A 19881-nucleotide genomic window follows, 5' to 3' on the forward strand; every position below is an offset into this window, starting at 1 on the left:
CAATATATTTGGTGGTTCTCTGCAAGTGTATTTTGTGTTTTATTATAGTTTGATAATGAAGTTAATATCAATTTATTGCCTTTTTTCTGATATGTGTATACATTAGATGTATATGAATATAAAAATTTATGTAACAGGATGAATCTTAAATGGTTTGAACAGTTATCTATAATGACTGAGTAGGTTTTTTCATTAAAAGCCTTTCTTTTTTACTGTTTAAGTTGGATTTCTTTATAACTCAAAAAAATTATCACGTAACTAAAAAAATGAATAAAAGAGCAAACTTCTGTTCGTATGTAGGTGTTAATTTTGCTACCGTTTAAATCATGAAAATAATGTAATACAATTTGTTCTCTAGATAATTAGATTTAGAAGTAAGGCTACATATTTTAGTCATTACCATGGTACGACTTCCGGAAAAGTTTTACATTTATATATTTTTTTTACAGAAGGTACCGGAGCTTGCAGGTTGCGCAGAAAGGAATTGTATTGTTTGTGAGAGTTCTCTGTTCGCAGTAACACCTATGATATATGTTTGATGTTCTGTTTACAACTCATCGTTAAAACTAAATTTTACAGACTGATTATTATCCTTTTATTTAAAATCTAAGTTATTTACAGTGTTTAAAATATGCTTTCTTGCGTTTCGTTTTGTTTGTATGATATTTGAGTCACCCGCAAAGATAATGAGATAGATATTTTATACTGCTTCTTTCGCAGTTTTTTTTAATTTTAGTCTTGACAATGGGGAAGCAATTATACAGGCTGTGCTAAATAGATAAATTATGCTTTATGTCATTGAGATCAAACTCTTCTATTTTTGTGCATTTTATAGTATTCCTAGTTTAGTTAATTTATCCAACAATATATTTATACAATCAAGGCCTTAGATGCTTTATAAAAAAAACTCAACTGATTCATAATCAGTTGCCGTGTATAGATTTATTTTGTAGATAATAAGCAGTATGGGTTTTAGTGCTTAGAGTTGATGTAAAACCATGTATTAAATTTGAAAGTATTTTGTACTTTTCATACTTAAAATTATCATACAATGTTCAAATATTTTTCGATATAATTAAGGACACCTGTATTTCGTGAATACATCTCGTGTCAGGCTATTTCACACATAACTGTAGCTTTTTTTTCTTAGAGGTTTGGCGAATTGCGGGCGTGCAGCAGTACGGTAACTACGTCCTCATTGGCCCCGTCAAGTGCGGGAAAACAGCCTTCACCGACCACAGCCAATAATTACAAGGAAAATCTACAGTGTTTTGTTAAATACCTTGACACGAAATGTATTAGCGAAATACAGGTGTCCCTAAATATAAGACGTAATTGCTCTCGGACGATAATTTTCTTTACTGGTATTATCACCTTTCTTATGCAGGAGAATAGTTTTTGTAGTCTTGTGATTCCCATTCTGAAATAATTCCAATAATGGAATATGTGTTTATTATAATAAATGGAGAAGTGTATATAATATTAGCAAATGGCTCATTAAAAATATGAAAAGAAATAATCATAAATTACAAATCATTCTACTGCACATAAATCACAGATTTTAAAAAGCAAAAATTACTATAACATTCAAAATATTACAGAGCGTGCAATGTAGAAAACACGGACGCATGTTGTTGTCTAAATGCAATAAATAAAATACAAGTCTGCGGCTTTAAAAACAAAAGAAATAAAATGTTTCATAAATATTCAACGCTTGTAAGGGTACAACTATTACACTGATATGACATAGTTTTTCTAGTAAGTACATCATACAAATTCCTAACCAGGCACACACAAATATATAATTTGTGTTACACTTCAATAAATTTGGCCATGATTTAAACCTAATAAATAAAGAATGCAAACAAGCTAAACTCTACAGAGTATCGTCGAATAAAATCTGGGCCAAAAGTAAATCAATACTTTAGTGCTCAATACAATTCGAAGGAAATGGAAGATATTTTGTAGTATTATAAATGATAATACAAGGATTGCTGATTTGGTTTTGTATTAATTTTGAGCGTAAAACCACCCCGAAAATATTGAATAAATTTTTCAGTTAAGCTGCATATAAACTGAACTGGTTTGCTAGCTGTCTTGCTATCGTAAACATGACTGTGAGTCTGATTGGCCATGTTGGTGATATGCACGATTTTCAAGGCTGTCTCCCGATATTATATATGTGTTTTATTTTTATACAAAATGAAGCACGAATATGTTATATATTTCTTGTATGAGATACTAGTTGCAAAGACGTTACAGTTTGATTTTATGGGTAGTGAATCAGTGGTATAAAATAACTTCATTTATTTTTTCCCGATAACATCTTTTTGACATTAGTATAATATAATCACTCGCCAACCAGAGAACCTTATTTTTTGTAGTCATGAAAAAAAATGTTTGTATTCAATATCAGCTAATAACTTACTATTGCTTATGTCATCAAATACATTTACAGTACTGTTCAATTTGTACAAGCATGAGAAGTAAACAATAATTAGAATTTTTTTATCAGATATAAAGCATCACTGTATCAAATTAAAAAAAAGAGTTCTCGTCAGCCACACAATTTCTGTCTCTCAAAATTCACACATCTGAAATTTTGCGTTTCTTTGAACGACTTTCTTGTGCCTGTATAATATATTCTGGCTCACGAATCGGTTGTCCCCTGGGACGACATGGATCAGCAAGCTCTGGCAACAAGCAGTTGTTAAAAAATCGCAACAATTTTGACTCCATTTTGTCAAGCCAGAAACAATCATCTCTCACAATTCTTTCTATTGAAATGCCTTTCGTTGTCCAAACGACAAAATCACACCACTTTCTTCGTGTGATGTGTAATTGCCCTTGCACTTGATAGTAGTAATTGTGAGAGCGATTCAAGCAAAGCTCGCCGTCGACAACTCTGCAAAAGAACGTTTTCAGCTGCATTGCTGCATCTAAAGGGTTAAGTTCCCTTGCAGAGTATGGACATTTCACCTCCACCAAACCATCTTCATCAACTAAACCATCAGGAGAAGCTGCAAGAAAGCAATGCTGAAGGTCAACGAAGAGACCACATTGTTTAACAGTATGGCCTGTTTGTTCTTCGTATAAAGCGACAGCTATGCGCTCGTTTGCTAGACCATGTATTGTGGCAGCATTCTCCAATACACGACTGTACACAATCGCTTCCACTGTCACTTTACACGAAGTATTTTCCCTCATTTTACAGACACGTCCGAAAAAGGAAGCAGTGACTCGTTTTCTCCGCTCCTTCATCCACAACTGACTGCTTCCTTGATCTCGTGTCTGCACCTCCAGATCATTCCTTTCTTGCACTGTAAGCTCTATGCTTCTCATCACAGACTCAGTCAGAATTTCTAGTTCAAGACCAGAAGCTGGAGGCTGAGTTGCATGAGGACCATAGCTCTTATCACCCTGTGGTTTAAATGATTCCGATTTCCGTGGTACATGCGGATTCATATCCAACCTTCGCCTACAGTTCGCCTGCTGTTTCTGTCTTTTTGCCATTAATCGCTTCACAGTCACTCCAGGGCTGTGACCTGTGATCGCCTTCATAGTTTGTCCATGCCATTTGTAGCGAAGTTGGAAAGACAAACCAGCAGCAGTAGCCCTACGGCTGTAAGACCCCTGCTGTGAACGGTTTATCTGCTTACCGCCAGCCATCCTTGCAACTAATGACATGTACATTTCTGCTTGGTTGGTTGTGAGATCCATTACAAGTGCTTGTGACTTTGCTCTCACTCGGTCAAAAGCTTGTTTGATTCCCACAATCAATTCACGAGGCAATGCGTCATAACTGCAGGGATTTGCTGTTTTACCAGCTCTCTCACACACATCTAAATTGCATAACTTATGGTCTCCAAACACATGGTTGGGCACATTTAGAAGTGTTGATTGAAGTAGCATAGCATCACCCCCACAGTTGCTGATACAACCTCTTGCACAGCGACAGAGGGCTTTGTTTTTCGACTGGCTGAGATGCCGCATATGGATGCCCTTGGCTATGGCATAAAGATTCTTTTTGAGATTCTTCACGACATGGTTAGCACATTCAATCTTTTCAACATCTCTTCCGTACGAAACATTTGCAACTATGGCTGCATGCACACTTGAATCCCCATCACCAACAAACTTCTTAAATTGAAGTTTGTACTTGGCTTCACAGAACCGGAAACCTTCCACTATAATGTCTGCCTCCATTGCAGTGGAAGAATCAGTCCAGTTCCGGAAACACAGGTGAGGCGTGGGTTCCTTTTCCATCCGTTCGCTCCGAATGCATGCGGTACAATATTTGTTTCTCACACCAAGGAATAACAATTTCTTAGTGTAGAAGCCAATTATTATAGCACATCCAGACTTAGCAGAATACCTATGACCATAGGATCTTTGGCTCCAACCTCCATCCAAAATTCCTATGGTCCAAGCATATTCCTCATTTCCAACCATACAGATGCGTCCATCATCTTTCGCCATAGAGAACTCTTCCAGTGCAGCATCTTCCATTTCCTTCTGCAACATTGCCTTCCAGTGCTCTCCGATTCTGTTCTCGTGATAAGAAAAGCAACCCGGGCTCATAGGATGCATATCAATTAGTGACAATAGTTCATACAATGGTCCGTAGCCTAGACCAACCGAAATTGCGCCCCAAACAATCTTATCGTTGATATCTAAGTTGGTATCGATTTTGCATTTTCTTTTTCTTCCCACTGGAAGGCATTCCACAGGCTCAGATTTGAACTGCTGCTCTTGATTGCAGTGAGTGCACTTAAATTTAAAATTTGTCAGCAGACCGTACCTGTTGACACTTTCCAGAAAATATGTTCCTGAAGATGAAATGGGACACCTGTAAAACCAACATAATAATAATTTCTGGTAACATCTCCCAAAAACATTTGTTACCCGTTTGGCTTTCACACAATAAACAAGACAATTTTTTACTAGCATCGGCAATTTAGCTATAACTACTGCTATACATTGGTACTCAAGCTGTTAGGTTGTGATTTTATTAATTTCATACAACTGCTCTAACAGCATAATATTGCATACATCCAAACTACTGTCGTTAAAATCGAACATAAATAGCTTGCAGTGAATCCTGAAAGATCTGCCCGACTCTTTGTGATAAAAGATTATTCTATATTTACGTAAATGTACGTTGAAGTGCACTGAGGTAAGGTGGTCAAGTTATCAGTACGGGTGTTACCTCGTTTCACCATACACAATAATCTTAGCAGCTCCTGAGCTCTGTCGAGTGACATGTGAACAGAATAAAATGAAAGAGATAAACTTACATGCCAGTAGGTTCGCTAATTTTTGAATATGAACAGAAGCTTCTTTATCTTTGTACTTATCAATATAATAACATGCACACCACTACAGTTTTCCCAAACTGTTGATGTGCATGTCACAATTAAATAAAAAAATAATTGTGACATGGCTCGAACAGATATACATTTTACATGCTTAAAAATTATGCTATTTTAATGTAAGTCTGAAATGTTGTTCAAGAAAAGGATACAATTTTCATTTGCATTTCACTGTGCTGCAAGAAGCCATATGGCCATGGCCACATTTATTCGCGCATTTGCCCTCTTACACATCATGGTATAGTAAAACACTATTTCGATCGTCATCGTCTTCACCTCCAAAAAATTAATAATAAAAAATTAATAAAAAATAAATTGGATATTTACGTTGAGGTATTAAAATGTTACTTACTCGTAGAACAGATAGGTACTATCGCCATATCGGCAGACACGTTGGCACGTCCAACTGTCGTAAGCCAAGCGTGCAAATGTTATGATGCTATCTTCTTATAAGTAACAAGAATATGCACAATTAGAATATTACGTTTTTAAATTATTAAAAAATATATTTATCTTGTTCCTTTTACTATGTTTCTTAAAAAATTTCTGCAACAACGTTCTTCCGAAAGAAGGTATACACCGATTTTAAAGGTGCGTGCCTACTTTTTAATTTTATTTTTTTAGTAATTAGAAAATAAAAATTGGTACTTTTCCCACTTTCATCATTGAGGCTGCGACCCAAATTTAAAGTTTCCAGCCCTTTTGACAGTGGGTTGGAATTTGTATAGGCCATTGTGTGAGCGAGTGAATTACTTTTTGCATATTCGAGCAATTCTAAATTTAGGCCCTAAGTTTAATTATAACAATTTCACGTCAGCCAGAAAGCTCAAAGGCTGGTAAAACAATAGAATTTTATTTCATATAATTCTGTATCAATTTCATCTAAGTATTACACACCCATTTAAACACAATTTCTATACATAATAATTTTACTTCAGCAAGGTCTTCGGTTTCTTGTAACAAATAAAATTACCTAAAAAAATAACTGGACATACTTAAACAAAGTTTTTAAATTGTAACATTTGCCAAAGAATTTAAATAAATCTAACTGCAAATGTGAGAACACAGTATAAAGGTCTTTAAAATTGTATTTTGGAAAATTACCTCAATGTTTATTTGCTAAAACTCCTCATTTCACTTGTTGTGTGTGCGCGCACGTGGAACTTATGTTTCTATGATCATTTATAGTTGCAAATAATGTAGCGGAAGTTAAATTGAAAAATATATAATTCTTTCTGGCCAATATTTGTTTACAAACAAAATTTTACAGACCCCAAAAGCAAAAAAAAAAAAAAAAAAAAAAGAATCGCCACTGCCTTGTAATTGTGTTTCTAACGAACTTGTATAACTAACGAAAATGTGTAACTGCTAGGGGTTAGTGATACAATAAATGCTTGGGTAGTGAAAAATCCATTGTTGAACGACAGCATCGAGAGATTGGCCCTTATTTTTGTATCGTTATATACATAACTAAATAATTACGGGAGGAAGTGGCCGTAGGCGGCTGGTCCGCTCGGCGCGCAGGGGGGTTCCTTTGCGCGGCTGCCAAAGGTATGAAATTAAAAGAAAAACATAATATTGTTCGTACTGCAATTCAACTTTGCATTGCTTAGTGTAAAACTATACGATAAAAATGGAACCCTGTAATTTTTTAGCATAGTAATTATTTTTTTTTGTTTGTTGGGGCAAAAGTCCATCTTTCCCCGATGAAAATTTTACATGGTGTGCAATTTTTTTTCCACTATAGTGTTTAACCTCTTATCGAATAAAGGCTTACTACGTTTGTAAGTAGCTCCACCACAGTTCACTCGATATATGCGTTAGCTGTGATTACATTGGCTATTTATCTCTCCTCGTCAATATGGCTCAAATATATTTTCCTTTTATTTTCAACATTTATTAATTTAAATCGGTATTGTTACATATCTATCCTATTTACTTACTAACTAATGAAGTCAATAAGTTTGTAGAAGAATTTTCAACCTTCCAGCCGGTTAAACGTTCAGAAGGCGGTAAACAGTAGTGGAAAAAAATCTAAATAACTCAATTTTACATAAAACAATTTTTACCTGTGTCTCTCCAGAAGACGGCATTGCACCATGAAGTGACGAACGTCAACCATCATTCGACCCTCTAACATACTGAGTCCCGGATCTGTCTGTGGCAATGGAGGCTCGTAAACCATCAGCGGAGGAAGGTCATCATTCCTAGAAGAGTTATTCCCTTTTAAGAAACATAGCCCATACAATAATTTTTATTCATATGAGTATTATCACATGAATTCTAAATTTACCTGTCATATCACAAACAAGATATGTAAGTGTAAAGCTTACCCTTGATAGTCATCGGACAGAGTATGTGTACTGTCATCAGTGTTGCGTGATGTACACGCCGCCACTGAAGACGCCATGGTGGTTACATCTGGCACTGTGGGGACCGAACTTTCACCGCCTGGGCTCTCTGGCAAGGTTGGTGTTGCAGGACCATCACCAGCAGGCAGAGGGTTCTGTGTCAACCCCAGCTTCTTCTTTTTTCTCGCTAATGTTGCAAGCCTAAGTGAAATAATATAATTCATTAGAGTAGTTAAAGAATTTTAATTTGCCTTTGCTTTAATATTCATTAAGTTTGCTAGTTTAAGATTTATTAAAAATTTATTTAAAGGAAACTATTTAATTAAAAATAGCCTGTCCCCCCCCCCTTCTTTTTTTTGTGATTCATCTGCTGTTTGCCTAGATTTAGTCCATTAATCATTAATCTCTCTGTTGTCTATTTTCATCTGTAATATTTTTTAAAATATTTCTGAGTTAAGTGGTTTTTGTTTGTTGATTTTACTCTCGAATTGTTTGTTTTTTCTGGGTGCACTTATAGCAATTTTTGCGGAAATTTTGATTTATTTACTACACATTATAGCATAAGTTTCGACCAATAGGTGGCACGGTAAAATGTCTAACATGTTTTTTATGTGATTAATTACGCATTTGTATTTAAAAATGCTTAAACTGTCTTTGGAATTTTGAATTCTATTCTGAACCACCTTTAGCATGTAACTGAATTTTACGTAACTATAAAAGATGTTGTCAATAACTTAATATGTTGCTCAGAATTCATATAGTATTACATTTGGCAAATTTTAAACCTGTAGATGCTCTTTAATAGTACTTAATTTTTTTTCATTATTTTTGCAAACAGTAGTTGTACCTTCGGAAATAAAAAGTAAATATAACAAAACTAAACTTGAAAAATATTTATCTACTGTATTAATCTTTATGCTACAAAACGAAATTTCGTTTGTGTGTGGGTACATTTTCACATTTGTAGTGTTACGTAACTGTTTACATACACGGATATCATCGTGATTATGGTTAAATATTTTTTTTATAAAATTAGTCAAGATTTAATTTAATAATGGGCCATTTCAGCGAAAAACTTGTAATGAAATGTTGGTATTCTGTAAGACAATGAGTTGAAGGATTGCTGGAATCAGAAGAAAAAAACAGTATGTGACGAAATTGTTTGTTTGTTTTTTTCGAAAGAGGAAGTATCTAAAATAAACTTAATCTCATAACGTGCCAGAGACGATTAAATGTTATGTTTTTGTGCACGTAAACTGTCAACAGAAAATAAAATTTTTCTAAATGGCCTGCTTGTTTTGAGTGCATTACATACTGTATTTTATATACGCATTTGTTATAGGAATATACTATAAACTTTGACTTAATGGAACGATGTACGACATGTAATATGATTTGTCTTGTCATTTAGGTTGTATTTCCCAGGTTAGAACGAACAGTTACAACTCAAATGGAATTTTTAAGTAAGTACTTAAGTTTAAAAATTCATAATATGTTTGTGCCGCGTAGAATGCATGAAAACCATCGATAACTATATAATAATTGCCGCGGACTAATACGTATGCACTCATTTATACAAATTTGATTTCCTAGTCTAAACTCCCCCGTATCAAATACAGTCCTGCTACGATATTTGTTTTGTTTGCATTCATTTTGTTTTAGCACACCAATGTTTTTTTATGGCATATAAAACGTGAATTTTGTATCTAATTCTTATTCCTTACATTACTTTCTTTAGAAAATTTCAAATACGTAAGGAAAAATCATTAAAAAAAATATAGAATTTAAACGTACCAGCGGTGCGACTTCCTGAAAGATTTTATGTAGTTTTACGTTTCATAGTCCAAGAAACCCATAACCATCATCAGTTCTAAAGTTATATGTATATGTATGTATGTATATATATATATATATATATATATATATATATATATATATATATCACAACTTTATGAACACGATAACTGCCGTAATTTTTCGCACATCAATTCCAAACTGATACATAAAATCAAGTAATGGAAAATCTCGATCGAGTTCGTCAATGGACAAAATCAGTCCATAGGGGTAGAAATGGGGAAGGTTTTTTTTAACAGAAAAATCGCAACAACTTCCATAATATGATGCATATCGCATCCGTGTGAACATAAAGCTTAAAGGAAAAAATAGGAAGAACTTTTGTCTGAATAAGTTTTTGATACGACCAACCATAACTGCAAGGGGTGTAAAAATTAAAGTGTTTCGGACCAAAAAAATCGTAACTCTCTTATTATGCATACTATCGAATCCGTTATAATTCTTCAAAAACCTTGTAATTTTTTAACTAAATCTTTTGTCGGAAACAATTTTTGATTAGACGAACCATTTTTGCAGGGGTTAAACAGGAATTGACAAAAAAAAAATCATTGCTCCCTTAGTAGGCACACCATCGAATATGTTCTAACTGTTTGTAAATCTTATAAACGTTATCAAAAAATTTTGTCTGAAACAATTTTAGATACACCCAATCATTGCAGAGTTATCCTTAATTTTCGCTATAGCAAAAAACTATGGGGAAATATTGAATAAACACAATCTCTTTCATTGCTATATCAATTTGTTATTTAATTTCAGGTGTTGCAGTTACTAGGAAACATGTATCACATTAAAAGAATATTCATATTTTTAAATTTTTATATAACCAAGCATCACTGCAATGGGTGAAATAACAAAAAAAAATCATTGTTTGAGTAACTACGCTATATAATATATACGTCTTAATTTTTTATAAAAATTCGAAATACTATCTCAAACCTTTATCAAATAAATAAATACTACAAAATATACGGGCGAAAGGGATTTTTAATATAATGCCATTGATTTTAACACCAACACAGTATGTACAAGAAAAGGGTAATGTAATTATTTAAAAAAAAATTACCGCTAGTTATAAATTAATAAATTCTTTAAACTCTAAACCAATAAAACGGCTAATAATATAAATATATATAACATAAATATATACATATGAATGGACTGGAATTACTTTTCCGGGGGAAAAAAATACAATATGTGATTACAATGTAGAACAAGTACATAAAAATACTTACTCAAGTTGGCGTCGATGGGCTTCTTTCCATTTCCTGCTGTGCTTCATTTTAAATACACGTCCACTTACTATTGCTGATACTAGTGTTGTGTTTTGACCGTTTCGAAGCGATAATATTCCCGCCTGAACTCCTGCGATATTCGAGGCATCTAGTGAGTAAACTCGGAACTAACCGGAGCTCTAGCGGCAAACTGTTGAACTCGTTCCTTTCATCAGCGGCAAGTGACAGTTAAATCACAATATTTTGTACTCAGATTATTTAAATTCTGTACGTTGTATTAAAAAAATTAAACCGAAGAATTGTTCATTGTACCTCCCTTAAGTTGTGTGCAAAGTAACAGCCGTGTACCGTTTAAATATATACCTAATATTTAGTTTTGAAAATTTCTAAATTAAAATTAAATAAGAAAGAATTTTTTGAGAAAATTTTCATCATCATATTTACAAAATCCAAAGTTTTATTTACAATTCTACTGTTTATTAATTTTTTTATCTACTACGATATTCATGGGAGAAATAATTTTCTTGGAGGCTGCAAAACTAAGGATCTTAGCCTTAAGTTAGGCTCCACGGGTTCTCTAGCCCGATGCGGAGTCGACGTGGTGAGCGACGACACAGCTCCGGTACTAGCCTGGACAGCTAGCAGAGGTTTGGATAGGCCTCCACCGGACCACGGGTTCACGGGGTGACTGAGGAGTCCCATTGAGATGTGGGAGATCGGGGAAGGCGCCAGAAGCGCTGATAACGTCTTAAGAGCTGAGGACGCGGCCAATTGTCTGGTTAGCTGAGTGAGGCAGGGGGTGACGGTGGTGTCTGTTGGGATGGGTAGCCTCAGTCTCTGGACATAGCTGGATCTCGAACACCTCTCCTGTTTCGCATATACGGCGTATTCCGTATCCACGACCGTGGGCAGGGCCTAACGGCTAAAAGGGCTGGGTTAACAAATAAAAAGGGAGCAATCCCTCAGACAGTAGGTGACATTTACAGGGGGTTAGGCCCTGCCATCTTGGAGTTATACATATTTTGTTATAATTCCAATTTCGAACTATTTACGCAAATTGTTTGCATGTCAAGGCATAAATCACATGTCCCAGACCTTCCTTACCTTGATGTAACCACATATTTAACAACAGTCTCCAGTCTGTAAGCGCTGCGAGGAAATAACTTATTATTTCACGCGTTCGACCACAACCGTCTTGATAATCACGCCAGTTAACAAGTGTTGACTTCAAATAAATGAGCAAAAACTTAAGTCCTACGCCATGTCAGACGGAACAGTTTTACACGGAATCTTTAACGGAAGCGGTATAAAAATATTTTAAATTGCAAGATGGTGAAGCCTACTAGGAGACACACACACGGCGTGCAGAGCTTCAGGGAAAAAAAAATCAACGAGATTTGAAAATTACTCAAGATATCCTATTGTGGTCTGTTTACGAAAAGCATTAGCTGAGGTCCGATAATTAGTTTGGTTTCGGGATTAGTTTTTTATCAACTGTATTTTTAGAAGAGTTTAAATGCGTTACACCTTTATCTTCGTTTCTCCGCCATATAATGTTACGGTAACAGCTCAAATTTCATAGTTGTCCTGTGCACGACTGCGCGCCAGCTTAGAGGCGACACCACGCTAGAAGCACCAGTGAGCGTCACACTTATCATCCCGCCTCACCAACCCAAATACACACCCCTGATGAGGCGGGTCTCTTAAGGCTCAAACACAGTCAGGCCAGTTCCCAGTTCGGACTGCTCAGCCCGAACAGTTTTGGACTGAACTGAAGCCTTCCCTTCAGTCTTGTGGTTGCTGTCGCAGTGTGGGCTCTCTCGAGCCTACAGTGCCATTTGATGGGAAGCCATCAGTTAGTCAGTCCATCGGATGAGAAATAAATGGGAATATGAACCTGAAACTATTTAGGTTTAAAGTCAGTTTTACTGGCTGCTATGTGTTATGGTTCAACATCTTTCAGAAAAAAATATTTGTTGTCTGTAAAGTCGGTTTACGGACGATAGTTTAAAGTGACGTCATAAAAAAACATTGATGAAATGATAGCATACTTTTATGAATAAAATTGAATCATTTTTATTGAATTATCACTATTTTGTATGGATACAAAAGAGGAGTGAAATGAAATCTACAATTTAATTGATAAATTAACTTTTATTTGCACTCATTAATTCAAGTATGTTTATTACTTTAACGAAGAGATTATTTTAACTATAACGTTTATACATGTTTGCTATTTAACTTCTTCCAATCTGTGTTATTCTGTTAAGGACAGGACGATGATAGGAAAAGTAGGAAACGAATGGGAGTGTTTCAAGTTTAATGTTTCTCGAAAAAGTCAAATCGACGGTTGTTCCAATCGAGTGGAAGAGAGATAGATGCGGCGTAACGGGACACAGCGTAACGGGACATTGTGCGTAACGGGACACTTTTTCGTGCGTGCAGCCGGCGTTCATCGATTTATTAGACGTTGTCACGTCAAAAAGGTAAAAGTAGCCGCAAGCATTGCATTTAAACCCAAAAATGTTACAGGGGTTTTATTCCACTTGGTTTTTCACATCCATACTGCTCAAAACTGTTAAAAATTCGAATTTGCCAGCTAATCGTGTAAAAATGTATGCACTATATATATTGGGCCACTGGAAAAGTCTTTAAGTTTAACTTGGTTTAACGTAAAGAATAAAAGATGACCTGGAACTGGAACGGGACGTATCTGTTTGAGGCTCAACTACTCATGGGCACGTGTCCCACCAAATGGACGAGTCGGGAATGAGGCGGCACGCAGTCGGGTCTCGCAACGACGTCCACTCACGGGCTTTATTTACGCCCGCGGAATGATGGATGAGACGCGCGGTGAATGTCGACGCGACGCCCGTCAACGTCGACACACGCGTCCGCCGATTGTCCCAGAGCGATGACGGGCGTGCTGGTGACGAGTCTCCTTCCTGGCCCAGATCGCATCTAAACTCTCTAAATGAGATCGTACTTTCTGCCACTCTTATCTGCGTGGACTGTCACAAAAAAGTACGCGCTGATGCACCGTTTATCTGCTCGTAAATGCTCGTGGACGATAAGTTTTATCGTATCCCCCCCCCCCCCCCCCCCCTCATACTGGTTGAATTTTTCGCCATAAATTTGCGATAAGTACCTACTCCTTACGTATTATCAGGAGGTAGCCTGAAATTTACGGTATCCTGATCAATGTAATGTTCTACCGGTATCTTTTTTCGGGTATTCTGGAAAAAAATTACTGGTATCCCGGTGAATCTATGGATATCGTAGTAATTTTTTTCTGGTATACTTAATTAAGTTAACAGTAGATTTACGTGTGTTTTGGTAAATTTACGGGTACTGAGTTTACTAACTTTGGAAATGAATTCACAAGAACCATCGGCATTTTAACAAAACCCTTAAACAAATCTTTAAATCTATAAAATATACTTTTTTCCCCTTTCATGTAGGGCGGGGCGTACGCAAAATTTCATTTCTCGCAGCGGTAAAGGGGGGGGGGGGGGATAGCACCTCTTTGACAGCAGTTGGCTACCATATTCTTTCCTTTTCGTTGGCGTACATAATTTTTTTTAAGAATTTAAGATATCCGTGGGGGGGGGGGGTGTTCACTCCCCCCAACCTCCCTTGGTTACGCTGTTGTTCACCCTGTTTATTATGGAAAGCAAAGCTTGGAAGTCTGAATCCAGTGCAGTTTCTACGAATACCCAATTATCTGGAACTACCAAACAACCCTTCGTTTTTGAGTCGCAGTCCTTCGTTTAAAAGTCTTAAGCCGTAGTTGATAACAGTATTATAGTTATTGCACTTTGTCGTAAACCGGTATCACCAAATGTTGAGAAGGAAAGGAAGTCCGTATGCAATCTAATGAAATTTCTTTTGGTTATATTTGAAAAACAAATTCAGAGCATACTTATAAGTGTGCAGTTTTTATCTAGCCACTATTTGCAACCAACTAGACCAGTGATGGCCAGATTGCAGTCCGCGCCCTCTTAAAGACTTCCATTATAGAAATACAATCAGGTAAACTGTCGTTTATTAGCCGTCTTTGTTTGCATGCATGTAGAAAAATGCAGGTGAATAGTCAGTATTCGGAAGCCATGATATTCTCATAGAAATATTGAGAAAAAAAAAAGTTATTTATTTTTATAGGATTATTTTTATATTTAAGTTATTTTAATTTTTTTTAAATACTATAGATTATCTTTAAACCGACGATTTTTTTTCGTGTCTTAACCTAATGCCACGTATTGTATTTATAAGTCACAGAATAATAGGAAATTTTAAATAAATCTCCGAAAGTTCTTCACAGATTGCTTTGAAATTTCGACACAACGTTCCATTCGAATACTCTCATGGTTTTGTATACATATGTCACACCTATGACAGGTAAAAATATAGATAGGTAGAACATAGATTTTTAATGTTTTAAATTATATATATGATAATATAGAGAAGAGAAGTAGAGATATGTAGGGAGATACATATATGTAAATATAGAGGTATAGAAAAATACACAGATATAGAGAATTAAAGGGAGATAGAGAGATGCATTGTATATGTGTACCTAATTAAAAAAAAAAAAAAGCATTGCAACGCATGCCGGGCATTAGCTAGTTTCAAATATATGTAATAACTGTCTCTCGAAAAGAGTGAGCATGAAACTTAAGAGTTAACAGAATAATCAGTATTGTATTTTCTTGGGAACCCCCTACCTAGAGGTAAGTCTGAGCGCGCCACCGGCTGGCTCATTGCCGCGACAAAGAACCACCTCCACTTCTGTCCACAAGTGCCCGGCACTCCTTCGCCGAGTACACTTGCTGGCGGGGTGTGGGGTTGCCAACCCATCTCGGCACACACCTGTTCCCATCCTAGACTTTACACCCTGGTAAGGCAAGGCAAGGCTGTGCCTGTGTAACAACACCTTCAATTTACCTTCCTTTTTGTACTCATATTTTGGAATTTCGTCGGCAATTTATGGGTGATTTGAATAGTATGAAGAAATAAATATAGTTTAAAAAACTAAAGAAACATGCTTTTAAAGATTATCAAACTAAAAAGTAAAAAATAATTTTAAAATTAAATTTATGACAATAGTATATAAGCAATACTAGTATAAATGAGAAAAAAGCTTGAGGCGCTTTGTGCCATATTTTTTGAATATTAAGCGCCCCATGCTTTTTTCTCATTTATACTAGTATTGCTTATATACTATAGTCATACATTTAATTTTAAAATTATTTTTTACTTTTTAGTTTGATAATCTTTAAAAGCATGTTTCTTTAGTTTTTTAAACTATATTTATTTTTAACTTTTTAGTTTGATATTCTTTAAAAGCATGTTTTTTAGTTTTTTAAACTATATTTATTTTTAACTTTTTAGTTTGATATTCTTTAAAAGCATGTTTTTTTAGTTTTTTAATCTATATTTATGTATAATTATCATAGGGAAATGAGTTACCGACATTACCTATTACCATCTGAGATAACTATTTGGAGTTGCAACGTCACAAATAAATGGTAAAGTCTCTACGAATCATTTGCAGTTAGATGTATGGATATAATATTAGAATTTACCGGGGAAAAAAAAACATTTTTTTTTTCGGCGTGGCCGGGAGTAGAACCCACGATCGCTGAATCCGAAAGCTGACGTCACAGAAGTCGCGCGCCTTGACCGCTCGGCTAACGAACGTAATGAAATGGGTGGGACATTTTACAGTGATGAGTCACTCACTCTTAGTCGAAAGAGTTACAGACGGACAGACAGAGTTACAGACGGACAGACAAACATACAGGTGAAGCTAATATAAAGCATGTAAAAAAAAAAATAAGAACTCAGTTCACGTGATAGAATGAAACTTATTTGGCAATTCAAACCTCGACTCGTAAGTTAAGTATATCGTAAGGGGTAAAACAGGAGAGAGAGAGAGAGAGAGAGAGAGAGAGAGAGAGAGAGAGAGAAGACAAATGTCTAAATAATGATTAATTAAAAATAAATACTATCCGTTCAAATACACCATAAAGGAAAACTGCGCGTGTTACTGTTTCTTCAAACAATTCTACCAAATCTGAACGAAATATGAAATTCATAACAGGTAGCTCTATCTATGTGGGAAATGCAGGGACTGTCTCAACAGTGCTCTCTACGCTGCTGGCTGAACATGGAGGAACGCGAGAGCGCTAGTAAGCAAATATAAAATTCAAGGCATTCACAGCTCACTGTACAGGATACCAATATCTATTTTCGGAAAAAAAGTACATGCGTACACTCTGTCGTATTCTTTCGTTCATTTATCTCTCTCTCTGTTATTTTTTTTTGGGGGGGGGGGGGGGGGGGGCGAAACATTGCACAAAGAGGACGGAATCTAGCCCAGCAACGTATATAGTACAGTGCTCTCATCTCTTTGGCCAAGGACCTGTTCTGTCCTTTTCGCGTCGTGTCAGAAACTTTTCACAACAATATTTCACGAAAACGTTGCATTAAAATTTGACCTTGAAATTTTACTCTCATCGCGCACAAAGAAGTTATAATGCAATGCGTTGGCAAGGGGAAGGGCAGTGATTGCAATGTATATATCACATAATTATGCGAGAACATACTTAGGCAGTTTTTTAAATAATTTGACAGGACACTCAAATATATAGTTTAATGATAATTTTAAAGCATACTCTAATATATATGCTGCTGTAGACACGGTGTTATCTAGAAAATTAAATATAATTTCAGTCTACTTTAATACGAAATGTTTTCAATTCAGCCTGCCCTATTCATACCATTAGTTATGATTAGGTATATTATGTAGAAAAACGTTTATGGTGGGTTTTAAAATTATCACAGAAATCTGAAACCAGACATTTTTTAGAAGAAGGTTAACATTTCTTTTAGTTATTTTGAAATTATTTTCGCGGTGGTATAGTGAACATCGTATAGAAAAACAAGGAAAATCCAACCGATGACGACGGGTCAAAAAGATAAGAGTATAACACTCGACAGACATGTATTTTGCAATAGATGACTTACGATACGTAGAATCTTTAGTTTCGGCGAAGTTGCCGATTGAACGCGTGTGTTTTGTGCGCTTCTTCCACCGACTGCAGCTGATAGAAAGGCGGATGCAGTTTCGCAACGTGACGTCACACAGACACGCCGTGTTGCAGAAGAGTTTTCCCGGGAGGAATGGAGATGGGTTTCCCTTCATTGCAAAGGCCTGTTTTTTTTTAATATATATAAAAAGTGAAACTACAGGGTTAACGACGTCGAGTCTTAAGAAACGATTGTGTTGGATGAGTTAGGGCAGTGGCAAAAGTCATCAGGTAGGGAGGGAGGTGAACGAATGTACTCCAAATATTATGGGTCATTCTCCAAAAAGTGTGCAATTTCTGTCCCGGTCAGTTTCAGAGTAATATAACATATTTTTAATGCTTGAAATTGCAACATGAATTCAATGGAAACCAATAAAATGTAAAAAACCTGTAGAAAACCTAAATACAATATAATCTCATTTTTTATTTGTCACAAAGTGTGCAATATCTCACCTCCGTGGCTTGTCCCCACCGACAACTAAGCACTTTTATCAGTTCACTTTATTTTAATGGCACAATTTTTTTCTGTTTTTATTTATTTGCCATGATGTATACCTGTAAACAAGTTTTTGTTGATAAAATTAAGTGCATAATTAATTTATTTCATAATTATATTGGGTGTTTTATGATTGTCCCTCACACAGGTTCTTACCTCCATCAGTAAGAGTTGAAACTGTAATAATTTATTATAGAGTGCATTGCAAGCAACAATCTGTAGACTAAAGAAAGGTGTGGTAGCCATTTCATTTACTCTTAAAAATGCAGTTTAGTAAGTTGTTTCAAATGTGAATTTTCTGAAGTTTGTAGTATGAAATATGGATATTGTGTTTTGAAGTTCTCACCTCCGTGATAATTATTTCAAGGTAAGAAACATTGTATTTAACTTTCATTCTATAGATAAATGTAATAATGTGGTGAATAAAAGTGAAATCAACAAACACTAATGTCCTAACCTCAAATATGCCACAATTATTTAACTTCAAGTTTAAAATTCTCACCTCCGTTACCCTCACCTCCGTTACTTGCAATATTCACGGAGGTGAGAAGAAGTAACGGAGTAACATTTTTCAACATTTTAATTTTGTTATTTTTGTAAGTAAAACATTATGTACACATTATTACATCACATAAATGATCAAGCATTAAAGTATATTTCAGGCATAATATATTTATGTATTGGCCATTTTAACATGCTCTTAAAGATGCATTTCTATTAAATGGATGTTCAATTCTTCTTTGTGACATACAATTAAGGTTATTATAGTAACAGACACTTCCATTCTTCAAAACTGTAGTATAAATAATAACTATTTTGCAAAATCTACAATGCAGTGTTTAAAAAAAATAAAAATATTGAACATGAAATGTTAAAAGCTTTTTAAATGTACGTATTCATATGCAGAACAATTTTTCTGGAGTGATGCTTCAAGAAATGTATGCAAAGTTTACTTTCACTAATAATATTTAATTTGAATTTTAAATATTTTTTATTACTTTAACTGTACAGGCCTAATTGTAAATAGATTTGTAAAAAATTTTGTTTTTGTATTTGCGGGATCTAGTAAGCTTATTACAGTTCCTTCTACATTTCAGAATGACTAAAAAGGACAACTGCTGTAAACATAGTAAACTGAATAAAAAATGTGAAAGTGAAAATAAAAACATAATGCAAAAATTAAGCGAAGCAATAACAAATGATCCTATCATATATGAAGAAGCCAAGAAGAAAGAAAGAGAGAGATACCATGAAAGGAAAAGACTGGGGAAAATAAAGAGAGTAAATGAAATTAAGCTCTCAGGAACAGAGGAATATAAGGAAGAACTGGCGACAAAGAAAAGTATTTAAAATACTTTTAATTTGTAAGACCAGTGTGTGTGTATTGCAATTTTTCAAATTATTACTAGTAAGTTTTAATACTGAATAGAAACTTGAAATAGGAGGCTGATTTAACAATGCAAATTACTTGCTAACATCAAAATG

General features: G+C 35.2%; 2 protein-coding genes across 4 annotated transcripts in view; one reads left to right on the top strand and one right to left on the bottom strand.

Moving 5' to 3' along the window:
* Window positions 1-19881, top strand: part of LOC134538379 (protein numb) — a 225866-nt gene that overhangs the window by 125958 nt on the left and 80027 nt on the right. The window lies entirely within an intron of this gene.
* LOC134538567 (uncharacterized) lies at window positions 2880-7550 on the bottom strand. The gene is made up of 3 exons (XM_063379991.1): window positions 7442-7550; window positions 3942-4849; window positions 2880-2905 (listed from the first exon to the last, which is right to left on the bottom strand). Exons 1-3 carry the CDS (start codon window positions 7510-7512, stop codon window positions 2880-2882), a joined length of 1005 nt encoding a protein of 334 aa, XP_063236061.1. The 5' UTR covers window positions 7513-7550.

This window comes from Bacillus rossius, chromosome 13, assembly GCF_032445375.1.
Source record: "Bacillus rossius redtenbacheri isolate Brsri chromosome 13, Brsri_v3, whole genome shotgun sequence".
Lineage (NCBI taxonomy): Eukaryota > Metazoa > Arthropoda > Insecta > Phasmatodea > Bacillidae > Bacillus > Bacillus rossius.